Source organism: Lissotriton helveticus, chromosome 10 (genome assembly GCF_964261635.1).
Source record: "Lissotriton helveticus chromosome 10, aLisHel1.1, whole genome shotgun sequence".
NCBI lineage: Eukaryota > Metazoa > Chordata > Amphibia > Caudata > Salamandridae > Lissotriton > Lissotriton helveticus.
In genome coordinates this window covers 878,294,578-878,306,792 of record NC_136071.1, presented here as the reverse complement: position 1 = coordinate 878,306,792, position 12,215 = coordinate 878,294,578, and the positions used below count along the sequence as shown (strand labels likewise).

General features: G+C 47.3%; 1 protein-coding gene across 6 annotated transcripts in view; it reads right to left on the bottom strand.

The window, feature by feature from the left end:
• LOC144784606 (ATP-binding cassette sub-family B member 5-like) overlaps positions 1-12,215 on the bottom strand; it is a 1,313,284-nt gene that overhangs the window by 353,320 nt on the left and 947,749 nt on the right. For all 6 annotated transcript variants that reach the window (XM_078663518.1, XM_078663516.1, XM_078663520.1 and 3 more), the window contains 3 exons: positions 10,870-10,994; positions 10,605-10,779; positions 5,303-5,416 (listed from right to left, as the gene is read on the bottom strand). In XM_078663518.1, the coding sequence (XP_078519644.1) occupies positions 5,303-5,416; positions 10,605-10,779; positions 10,870-10,994 (414 nt within the window). The remainder of the gene's footprint in view (positions 1-5,302; positions 5,417-10,604; positions 10,780-10,869; positions 10,995-12,215) is intronic.

Here is a 12,215-nt window from a genome sequence, read left to right as displayed (position 1 = left end):
AAACTCACATCCTTCATCACGCCCTTCGGGTGCTACAGGTTCAGATGCCTGCCCTTCGGCCTCGCATCCGCGGCGGCTGTCTTCCAAAAACAAATGCAAAAGCTGTTCCAGGGCATCCACAGCGTCCTCTACTTTCAAGACGCATCCTCGTCATGGGAAAATCCAAAGCTGAACACGATGACATCCTGCACACCGTCCTACGCACGCTCGCAGCCAACGGTCTCACGGCTGAATTAGAGAAATGCAAATTCGGTCTCCGCAAGGTCACCTATCTGGGGCATGAAATCAGCGACACGGGAATCATCCCCAAATCGGCAAACATGGAGGCCATCAAGTCAGCTCCCTCCCTAACATCCAAAGACACCGTTTGTTCGTTCCTGGGGCTGGCGGAGTTCTATAGTAAGTTTGTCAGAAACTTTACGATGAAGACGCACAATTTACGCTAACTGCTCAAGGAAAAGAACAAGTTCACCTGGTCCGAGGAAACAGAAGCGGAGTTCTTAGCCATCAAACAAGACATCTGCAAGGCGGCTCCCTTAAAAGGATTTGATGGGGCTGCATCCAGTATCCTCACCACAGATGCCAGTGACAAAGGGCTAGCAGCAGTCCTCTCCCAGAGGGCTTCCAATGGCATAGAGACAACAGTGGGCTTCGCGTCGCGATCCCTCACCCCCAGTAAAGAAAAGTACAGCGTAATCGAGAAGGCGATGCTAGCTGCCATCTGGTCGATGGAAAAATGTCGACAGTACCTGTGGGGGTCAAGATTTACACTCCGTACCAACCACTCCGTACCAACCACACACTCTTATCAAGTTCCTTACATCCAACGGCAACGTAACATCACCAGAATGACACTGCGTCTGTTGGACTTTGTCTATGATGTGGAATATATCCCGGGTCCACAAAACAGAGTGGCGGACTTCTTGAGTAGAGCAGCAGCCATGGAAGATCCTGTCACATCATCGGAGTGGGAAGAGTACAGCGTCGCCTTCATGTCAGATCATGAACACACCATCAGTGCCCAAGACTGGGCAGAAGCATACACGCAGGACACGGAACTCTCCCAGATCAAGGAGTATGTCACGCGAGGCTGGCCGGAAAAGAGGCACGTCAACAGCAACCTCAGAAAATACTGGGAAGTCCGCGACAAGCTCTCTATTGGTGAGGATTCCATATTCCTGCTACGGGGTGACAAATTGGTGCCCCCGAAGGCGCTGTATGACCGAATTCTGCACATAAACCACGAAGGCCACCTGGGCATCGTAAAATCCAAAAGGCGGATAAAACGGTTATACTGGTTGCTCGCCATGGACATCCAAGTGGAAAGGTTTGTGAGTGACTGTGCCCATTGCGCCAGAGCTGCCAAAACCTGGGAGACCAAAGTCTGAAACACCGTATGGGCATACCGCATCACATTCACCTTAACAGGCTACAGCCCATTTAAGATCCTAAGAGGCAGAGAACCCTTCACCAGAGACCCATTCTATAATAATGGGGTAACCCAAAAAGTCAAACCGGCCCTGGGCATAATACGGGAATGAAAAAAGTGGTCCCTGACCATATATTTAAATGAAATAAATTCAATTCTAAACACTAAATGCTGTGAAGAGTTTCTACAACACTGTTAATTGATAACTGAACAAAAACAAGTAATATTGTATGCATGTAATACTCTCTTTTTATGCCTGCATACATCAAGAGACCACACATGAAAAGGCGCCACAATGTAAAGTGAATTTCCAAAACATAATATTTATTAAGGACTAATCAAGGTCTGCTTGTTCAATCCTCATTGGTTGCGCGCGAAAAGGAAAGGGATAGGGAAGGTAGGGTAGTGGTGGTGGGTAATGAGAAGTACAAATCAATAAGATTATAATAAGACAATAGGATATTCACGAATCACTGGTAACATAGACCACACTGTATGAACCTGTCCAAGTTATAGCTTTCATTTACATGTATTCTGTAAATTACAGTGTGCATTTAAAGCATTTTCCATGAAATAACCAGAACGATGTAGGTACAGGTCTTGTTCAGAGGGAGTGCGTCGACGTTTCGACTCGGCTAATGCAAGGAGGGAACTTTAGGGCCTCAGCTGCGAGTCTTCTTCAGGACAAAAGGCAACAACCTAAGCCTGGTGCCAAGCCTGGCTACGCAGGTGATTGATCCAGCAGTGATATAGGGCCCAATGTCGCACAGGATACACGAGTTGCAGTAAATGATTAGGCCCTCCGGTGCCGTATGTATAATTCATCCGTTAATGTGGGAATACAAGGTCCACTTCCTAAGTTAAAGGCCTCTCGTCACTCCATCCTGCTCCGTAGCGGTGCTGGCAAGACCGCAAGACACAGACTGGATGACCATGAGACTCCAAAGGAAATGGTCACCGGCCATTGTCGGCAGCAACATAGCGAAGGCACAAAGCGTCTATAAAGCACATTATGACAAAAGAAACAATGTGCGTAACACCTCGTTGGCAGAGGGCGAGTGGGTCAGAGTCAAAATAGGACACTCAGGACTCAAAGGTGACAGCAAATTCAGTGAGCCCCTGCGGGTGGTAGAAGCATACTCCCGCTCGGCCTTATTGAGCGACGGCAAGGTCTGGTCCCAATCCAGAATGGCCAAGTGCAACAAGATCCTGCATTGGGGCATAGGTGACAGCGAGCTGGAAGAAAGCCCCAGTGTAGCGGGATTGGCCGCACCCTCCTCAGACCATGTGAGTGACATCGGACCAGCCTGCATGGAAGGACAATCACCTGCAGTGGCGTCACTAGGTGGGTGCAGGGGGTGCGGACCGCACCGGATGACACCCTCACATGGGGTGACACCATCTGGTTACGCGCTGTGTATGTAACACAGCTCTGCAGCCATGCCTCTGCTCTGTGTCTATTTAAACTTATCCTCAGCGGCGCGCGCACAAATTCAAAGCACATTATTTCATGTGTTTATTTCAGTCACTTTAAGAAAAGCTGAGAATTGTGAGGGAGAAACCATGGGGGGTGGAGAAGGCGACGAGGAAAGGGTTAAAAGAGCAGCAGGCGGGGGAGGGGGTGCAGGCGGCGGGGGAGGGATGGTGCAGGCAGAGAGGGAGATGGTGCAGGCAGAGGGTGAGATGGTACAGGTGGAGGGCAGATGGTGCAGGCAGAGGGAGAGATAGTGCAGGCAGAGGGAGAGATGGTGCAGGCAGAGGGTGAGATGGTTCAGGCAGAGAGAGAGATGGTGCAGGCAGGGGGTGCGATGGTGCAGCGGAGGGGAGAAGGTGCAGACAGAGGGAGAGATGGTGCAGGCAGAGGGGAGATGGTGCAGGAAGAGGGGGAGATGGTGCAGGCAGAAAGGGAGATGGTGCAGGCAGAGAGGGAGATGGTGCAGGCAGAGGGTGAGATGGTGCAGGCAGAGAGGGAGATGGTGCGGGCAGAGGGTGAGATGGTGCAGGCTGAGGGGGAGATGGTGCAGGCGGAGGGGAGATGGTGCAGGCAGAGGGAGAGATGGTGCAGGCAGAAGGGAGATGGTGTGGACAAAGGGAGAGATGGTGCAGGCGGAGGGGAGATGGTGTAGGCATAGGGAGAGATGGTACAGGCAGAGGGAGAGATGGTGCAGGCAGAGGGAGAGATGGTGCAGGCAGAGGGGAGATAGTGTGGACAAAGGGAGAGATGGTGCAGGCGGAGGGGAGATGGCGTAGGCAGAGGGGGAGATGGTGTAGGCAGAGGGGGAGATGGTGCAGGCAGAGAGGGAGATGGTGCAGGCGGAGGGTGAGATGGTGCAGGCTGAGAGGGAGATGGTGCAGGCAGAGGGTTAGATGGTGCAGGCTGAGGGGGAGATGGTGCAGGCGGAGGGGAGATGGTGCAGGCAGAGGGAGAGATGGTGCAGGCAGAGAGAGAGATGGTGCAGGCGGAAGGGAGATGGTGTGGACAAAGGGAGAGATGGTGCAGGTGGAGGGGAGATGGTGCAGACAGAGGGAGAGATGGTGCAGGCAGAGGGAGAGATGGTGCAGGTGGAGGGAGAGATGGTGCAGGCAGAGGGTGAGATGATGCAGACAGAGGGGAGAGGGTGCAGGCAGAGGGAGAGTTGGTACAGGCAGAGGGACAGATGGTGCAGGCGGAGGGAAGATGGTGTGGACACAGGGAGAGATGGTGCAACCAGAGGGGAGATGGTGCAGGCAGAGGGGAGATGGTGCAGGCAGAGGGTGAGATGGTGTAGGCTGAGGGAAAGATGGTGCAGGCAGGGGGTGAAATGGTGCGGGCGGAGGGGAGATGGTGCGGACAGAGGGAGAGATGGTGCCGCAGAGGGGACATGGTGCAAGCAGAGGGTGAGTTGGTCCATCTGGTAAGTTGTGAAGGGGTGACACCATGAGTTACACGCACCGAGTGACACCAACCCTAGTGACACCACTGATCACCTGGATAACCAACGATGTGTCCACCCAGCCAGAACATAGATGAAGGGGGCGTCCCGGGCGAGACATGTAACGCCTTTTGGAGAGATCAGGGATAAGCACAAAGTCAGACCAACCCCGTGGAGGAAGAGAGCAGGGGACTAGAACACACACCCGCAAGGGCCGTGCAGTGAAGCTGCCGAAACACCTCAGTGACTTTCAGTTGTGAATTTATCTCTCTCTCTCGCTCTATCCTTCTCTGTTCCACCCTACAAAGCCTCCCCACTCCAGTGGGCGCAGCTACAGGTTTGGTCTGTAATTGTTAAGGGGGAAGATGTGTAGTGTGGCTAGATTTACATAGTTTAAGTAAATAAAGTACTTGAACTCGCCCCAGTCTCCCGTGCATTCCTTCCGTGGGACGAGCTTTACCTTCCCCACAATAAGCAGCATATTCCTTGCACCTTTGACCTTATTGGTTCAGTACATTCGTTCCATAAACAACTTTTTTTTAATTCAAGGTCAATCCATGTGCATCCTCGGACTGAGTCAGTTGTCTGATTGTGTGTAATGACTCTAGTTGGTATTTGTAATCAATAGAACGACATTTTTTTCAGCTGAGCACATATGATACAACGTACAAGTGTCAACATCAAAATGCATCATTATTTCTATTTATACTCACTAGTCACGGACATTAATTCCTACCTGTAATAAAGCAATACAGAGCGCACAGTTCATACCTTGAACGTTTTGTACGGCATGAAATCTCAAATCTTGAACACTCAGTGACATGCACTTTCTTTTTCCAGTAACTGGTATTTTTAATGATAAATAATGTAAACAGAAGTGAAAACAAACACAAACTACATCAGAACAATGGACAATGAACTCAGAACTGTGGACACACTAATAAAAAAATAGCAAGCGTACCTGATCAATAATCTTATATATGTTGTAAGCGGCACCTCTTGCAACGGAAAAGGCTTCAAAATGAGGTGAAGCTTGGCCAATGCAATAACTACTGTAGCTAACGCTGAAAAAAATCTGAAAATGGATAGAGGACATTGCTTTAAAATAAACAAAGTGTAAATGAAAGAAAAAAATGCATTGATGTTTTACTAAAAATGCAGTAGGTTACCCTAAAATAATGAATTCCTACTTGACAAGGGTTTATTTTCAATGTAAAACAAACATCTCAAAACAAACCAATGATTTTTATTTAAACACAAATTCCTATTAGACAAGGATTTAATTTTGCCTTGGTATAGTAGTACATCTCATCATACAATAATGAATGTATTTATTTTAATCTTGCACCTATTTAATACAATAGACAGTAACCACATACTACACAGATAACGGATAAAGTTATCAGTTTATAAATGATACGCCTGTTAAAAAAAGGTTCTATAAAACATTTTGGCGCTAATTCACACAGCAACTTGCACGTGTGGGTTAGTTAAAGTTGCATGTGACAATGGATTGAGTGACACGTGCAAATTCCCACGCTGAAAATGGTCAGAATTCTGCTCAGTCTTTCTGTCTGTAGCCTAGACCTCGCTGCTCTCCTCTGGTTCTTGCAGTCTTTTCATTCTTCCAGTGTCCTCTCAGCCCGTTCACCTTATACTGAGTAGCGTAGCAAGGGTGTCATGGGCCCTGGTGCAAGCAAAGAAAATGGCCTCTTTGATTGTCGTTGGGGTAGGAAAATGCTATCATTATCTGTGTTCAATAGGCCCCTAAGGTCTCTTGGCCCCAGTGCACTGCACCTGCTGCACCAACGGTAGTTAGGCCCCTGCTGATACTTTTCTTTGTACCCAGTCGTTCTTGAGCCTTCTTCATCACTGCCTTTAACTAGACATTACAAATTCTAACCATTGACTTCATTCCACCTCTCCCTAGCTCCTATATTTCTTCATTCTAGTCCTACTAGCCGGGGCTCTGTACCAGATAGTGTAACCATGCTTACTGGAAAGGTCTGACTGTCGACTTCATGACTGCTTCCCACATCAGCTCCTGGCAGCTTTGTTATGGCAAAATATGTAAGAAAGCACCACCATGCACATTCAGATTTACCCCTCGCTCAATAATGACAAATCATGTTCATATTTGCACACTGATAACATAAGTGCCGCCCACGCATGAATCCTCAGTGCGTCTTGAGATATGCTACGTCACCGAGTAATCAAGGTGTATGTTCAGATGTCCCTTTCAATGAGTAATCATTAGAGCATATCCCAATTACACCAACACAAACTAATCCTCATCAAATGTCCGGAGTTACACTAGGAAAGGTTCAGTGCATGCTGACCTTTCAACATGTATGGCAAAGGGGAGCGCTAAAAAAGGGTGGGTTAAAAGGGTACACAGAACAGGTGGAGGGTGGAGACAAAACAAAGGTGTCAGGAACAATTCAAGATGTGAGGCATAAAAGGGCAAAGGTCATGGGGCAGGACTGTTGGAGTGAGACACCACATGGACGACAATGCAGGAGGAAAAGGACTCTAGGCTAAAACTGAAAACTGTAATATCTCTGTAGTATTAAACTCAACAGTCTGATGATGCTGTTATAGCCGCCTGCATATATGTAAGTCGTCATCAGGACCAGATATGCATGGACAACAAACGTTCAATTCTGAGGTACCAAGTAACTTCATCAACTCCACTTTCCAATAGTAAATATGTTTACTATGCAACTAAAGGAGTATTTTCAGCCACTGTACAAGCCAGGAGTCTGAAACACTACTGACTATCTGGCTGTAGCCAAGTGGATGCAATCTTCTTGTCTCAGACTCAATGGGGAGAAGACAGAGATTATGCTGCTGGGCAATCTCGCACCGACCACTCTGGTTTCCATCTGGCCCGCCTGTCTTGGCTCCCCTCCCTCCCCTAAACCCCACATAAAGAGTTTTGGAGTCTGGCTCGACAAAACACTGGACTTCTCTGTACAGGCCACCAAAACGACCTCCACTTGTGTTGGACTAATGATAATGCTCCGGAAGGTGCTCCCTTTGCTTCCTTTTCAGGCGAGGAGAATCATGGTTCAGGCCTTGTTACTCTCTCGCCTGGACTATGGAAATGCGTTATACCTAGGAGCCCCGGTAGCAGTGATTAACAGACTCCAAGTCACGCAAAATTGCGCTGCCCGACTACTGTTCAACATCCCTCGTTGGCAGTCAGCCAAGAAGGCCCTAAAAGAATTTCACTGGCTCCCAGTAGCTGCTAGAGTACACTTCAAGGCCATGTGCATTGTACACAAAGCCTTCCACCGAACAGGCCCTGCCATCTTGCTCCCCTTGGTTGTACCTTACACTCCTTCGAGAACCCTCCGTTCCAGTGCTTTGCATCTAGCCGCCACAACCAAAATCAATAAAGCTCGCTGGGGAGGCCGGGCATTCTCACATATTGCGGCGAGAATGTGGAACTCTCTTCCGCCGAATCTCAGGGAAAACAACAACCGGATGGCTTTTAGGAAAGTTTTGAAAACACACCTGTTTGTAAAAGCGTGTTAATCACCCTGGTCCTCGCCACAGTAATCAGTTGAAGCGCTGCGAGGCCTCCGGGTATGTACGCGCTATATAAATATAATTTTTCCTTTCATGGCATTCATGACTGACTCTACATCTGAAGTGGTACAAAAGGGGGTGGTAATGGACGGAGCATCTGAACCAATCAAACACTCACACCCAGTCCAAAGATCTGGGTTTAATCCATCACCGTTCTTTAGCCCACTCTGCCACCCCAGTTCAGACATGGCTATATGCAAATCTGTCTGACCCTGTGCCTCATGGGAACAGTCCAGCCCGAACTGCCAAGCCATGCCTTCCCTGGACCGGAAACAAGCTTACGAGGACCGGTTTCTGGCATTACAGCCGTCTTCAGCCCGGCTTGCTTGAATCCAGTGGCAAAGTGAGCAAGGGACTCACGTCTGAGCATACCCTGCCACACTTATGGCGGCCAAAAGCGGTACAAAAGGGGGTGGTAATGGACGGAGCATCTGAAACAATCAAACACTCACACCCAGTCAAAAGATCTGGGTTTAATCCATCACCGTTCTTTAGCCCACTCTGCCACCCCAGTTCAGACATCGCCATGTGCAAATCAGCCTGACCCTGTGCCTCATGGGAACACTGAATCTGAAGTGGCAGATCCAACGAGTGAAACAGATGATTATGTACAATCTGCTGTAGGTGGCTCAGACTGGGCCCATTGCCCTTAGAGGCCATGGTTGCTACTGCTTTGACTCATGTCTGCCTTGCCATTCTACGATGACTATGGAATGGAATGAGTGGGAGAACATATCCCACGGCTAATCAAAAAGCACAGAAAAGTCAAAGAACGTATCGCAGGCCAGGCACTGCACAATAAGCATCACAACTTGTCAGTGAGGAGGTGTCATTTGTGAAGGACACTCACTTAGTGGTTGCACTACCTAGTGCCTCACATCTTGAGATTGTTGCGTTTGGGCTATGCAAGATTTGGGAATGTCATAAATTGTGGTTTCTTGACAAAGACAGACAGGTGGAGGAGCACTACCTCATCACTGAGTCCCTCCCTGCTATTCCATGAACCATAGTGAGAGCTGATTTCATCTATCTTTCCAATTAGTCATCTCTTTTTCGACGAAGACAGCAATTATCCAGACGTCAAAACTGTGAAATAAACATCAGCTATTAAAACCGCATCGGAATTAGAAAAAATAATATCAACTTAAGGAACCACAGCTGAAACCAGCAGAGGTAATATCTTGTGTTTTATGGAAAAGTTCATATCCTACCAGCAGTCTCTAGCCATTGTTCATCTAAAGATCACATCGAGGTGGCCATCAGTCAGTAGAGAGGTAAAATGGTTTATGTAAACCGTGAACTAAGTTCTTTGTCTGGCGGAGCAGGAACATGATAACAGGGAGTGGCATTTAAGCTCAATAATCCATCCAAATTATTTATAGGAAGGCAGCTAGGACACACAATCCATAATCATTCAGCCTCAATCTATACCCATAATGGCAGGGAGATAGTAAGGAACAGATAGAGATAGTCAAGTGAGTGAAAAGAATTGATACAAAAACTGTGACATCCAAGACAGGTGAACGCTCCTCCTATCTGACCTGGACACTGAAATCACGAAAGAGAAAGATAGGGGAAACGTCGTTTACAACGCGGTGTTTACACCGCACAACCTTTTCCACGCAGCTATTACAACGCAAGTCGTTACTACGACTTGCGCTGGATGGCGCTGTGGGATAAGGAATATTGTAATTTTATATTCCAACACCTTCCCTACTGTTACGGGGACTGGTGTTGGAATATAAAATTATAAAATTCCTAAATCCGCGCCCTCCAACGCAAGTCGTTGTAACGACTTGCGTTGTAAAATCTGCGATGTCAAGTACCGCGATCTAAAAGATCGCGTTGTACTGACATACATCCGAGAGATAGTGTCCACTAAAAAAGATGGAGAAGAGAGAGCTCAAACATGTCTCACTTAAGGAAATCTGATGTTGTCATGTATTAACTTCGAGTGTCTCCTATGGGTGATTCCTCAATTGCAGTTGCCTTCATTGATTCCTAGGTGTCACCTGATGTGAACAGCAGTAGTGAACTCTTTGACATAGTGTGAGAGAAATTAGGTTGTGGTATATGTTGCTCCTGCACCCACCACCTTCCCAGAAGGTTCAAGACTTCACTGTTTAGTTGAGTACATAGACTTTACTAATTTAAATTAAGTTGTCCTTGGTTTATAGTTTTGGACTAATTCTTCAATTTATGGTGGGAGTACAAATGTGTCAAATATGGGCCAGTGTGGTGTGACCTGATGTGGTCAACATTCCAGCTTTCCCTACTGTTTTGCTTGAATGACCGTGCCCAATATTGAGGTTGCATTTTGAATAAAAGAATAAACGATGCTTGTATGGCAATCCGGGCCCATAGGACCATACTGTTTATGTTTAAGTTACTGGGAGTCTAAAAAGGGTATCCGAGTGACACCCATGCTCAGATGGAACACAATTCTGAGAGTACTTGTTTTTAAGGAAAGCCATATTTTTCACTGAATATTGTCAATCCATGCCCCTGGTTTACCCTTTCCATATCCACTGGCTCTTATAAGGTGATATATCCAGCAATATGTGGGAATTTATACGATGTGAAATTGTCTATATAGAAAGGGCATAAATGGGAGCACAGTTTGAGATACATTTACAAATGTTCTTTCCAGTGTAATGTAATGAACTTACCACAAGAACATCTCCAATACTATAACCCAAATCTCCAAGAATTAAGGTAGTTCCGTACCAAAATCCAAGACCATAACTTGCATATATAAAGAGGAACACCAATCCAAGTGATGCCTGTGAAGCAATCGCCTTTTTTATGCCAATTGCTTTAGCTTCTCCCAGGTTCCCGGTGTATCTACAGACAGAAATAACATTGTTGGATTTTAAAAATGTACTTTTTACAGAGTTTCATATTGATAGATGTACTGCATTCCGAGGCAGAAACCTGTTAATTTCTTTTTGTTGTCCACCAAATGCAACCACAGTTCTGATCGCCGAAAGTACTTCCTCTGCAACAGCTCCAGCTTTTGCGTAAGCAGAAAGTTCCTTACTTGTTAGTGAGACTAACATCTACAACAACAAAAAAGAGAACATTTCAAATGGGAAAAATGAAATTCAATTGTAATTAATATTTCCACCATCATTTTTATGAACAAAAATCGTCAATAAGGGCTTGATGTACAAGGGCGTTCCCTTGGCATGGGCGTGTGGGCCCATGCAAATGAGGGAATCTTTTTGCCTCTGCACCCGCACTGTATTATGGACGCGGGCAAAAAGGCAAAGAAGCTGTCAGGAGGTGCACTGTCAGTGCGCCCCGTGAGAGAAGCCCTCCCAAGGGACGAAAAGGCGTTCAATACCCCACCCCCGGCATCCCCTTGCATGCGGGGCAATCCCTCAGTGCACCCGCCTACAAGGGGCTATCTAATCCCTTTTGAAGGTGGGTTGCCGCCTGCACAGTGAAACACAGAGTAGCTTTAATGCAGCTGCTCTGTATTTCACTTGAATGTGTTGCCCCCAGGGCAGCATGAGTTCGTAGCTGCCCTGCGGGAAGCCCATTCAACATAACTGGGCTTACTCTCTCTGTTTGCGCATGGTGCATCTGTTTGAAGGTTCACCGTGGCGCAAACAGGGACATTGCGCCCTTATCAGCATATGTCAGAGGTCTTCAAACTTTTGTGGGTTGAGCCCCCCCAGCTGAATTTTTTTAGATGTTGGGCCCCCCCACCACCTGACAGAAATTTCTGGAATCTGGTACACTACATAATCTTTGATGGGGCACGACATGCCCATACTTCTGTGCAGGGGCGCAACTAGACCTGAACTTCGGGGGGGGCTAACACTCCCATCCAGGGCTGGCCCTAGCACTGGACACACATAGTGCAACGGTCTGTTTTGGCCCCACTCTCCCATTTCCTCCTTCTCCCTGAATTTCCTCACTACCACTCACCAACAATGCACCTCATCTCTCTATAGCACCTTTCTGGCAAACATTTCATTTTTTTATAGCGCTACTCATAGTTTACCCACACTCAGTTCTTTGATCTGCATGGTACACATTCTTTATAGCAGGCACATTAACCCTTTGCACTTTTTGAGTGGTAGGAGTGCCCATGTGAGTGCACGGTGAGTTATGCAACAGTGTGAGAGAAGGGTAAGAGGAGTGACTGCAGGGTGAGTGAGGTGACCATATGAATTTGGGTGCGGATGTCAGTGCAGAGGAGGACATATGAATGTATGGTTAGTGATGGTCTTATTTGAGTGAGTATGCAAATTGAGCAGTAAGGGAGACAT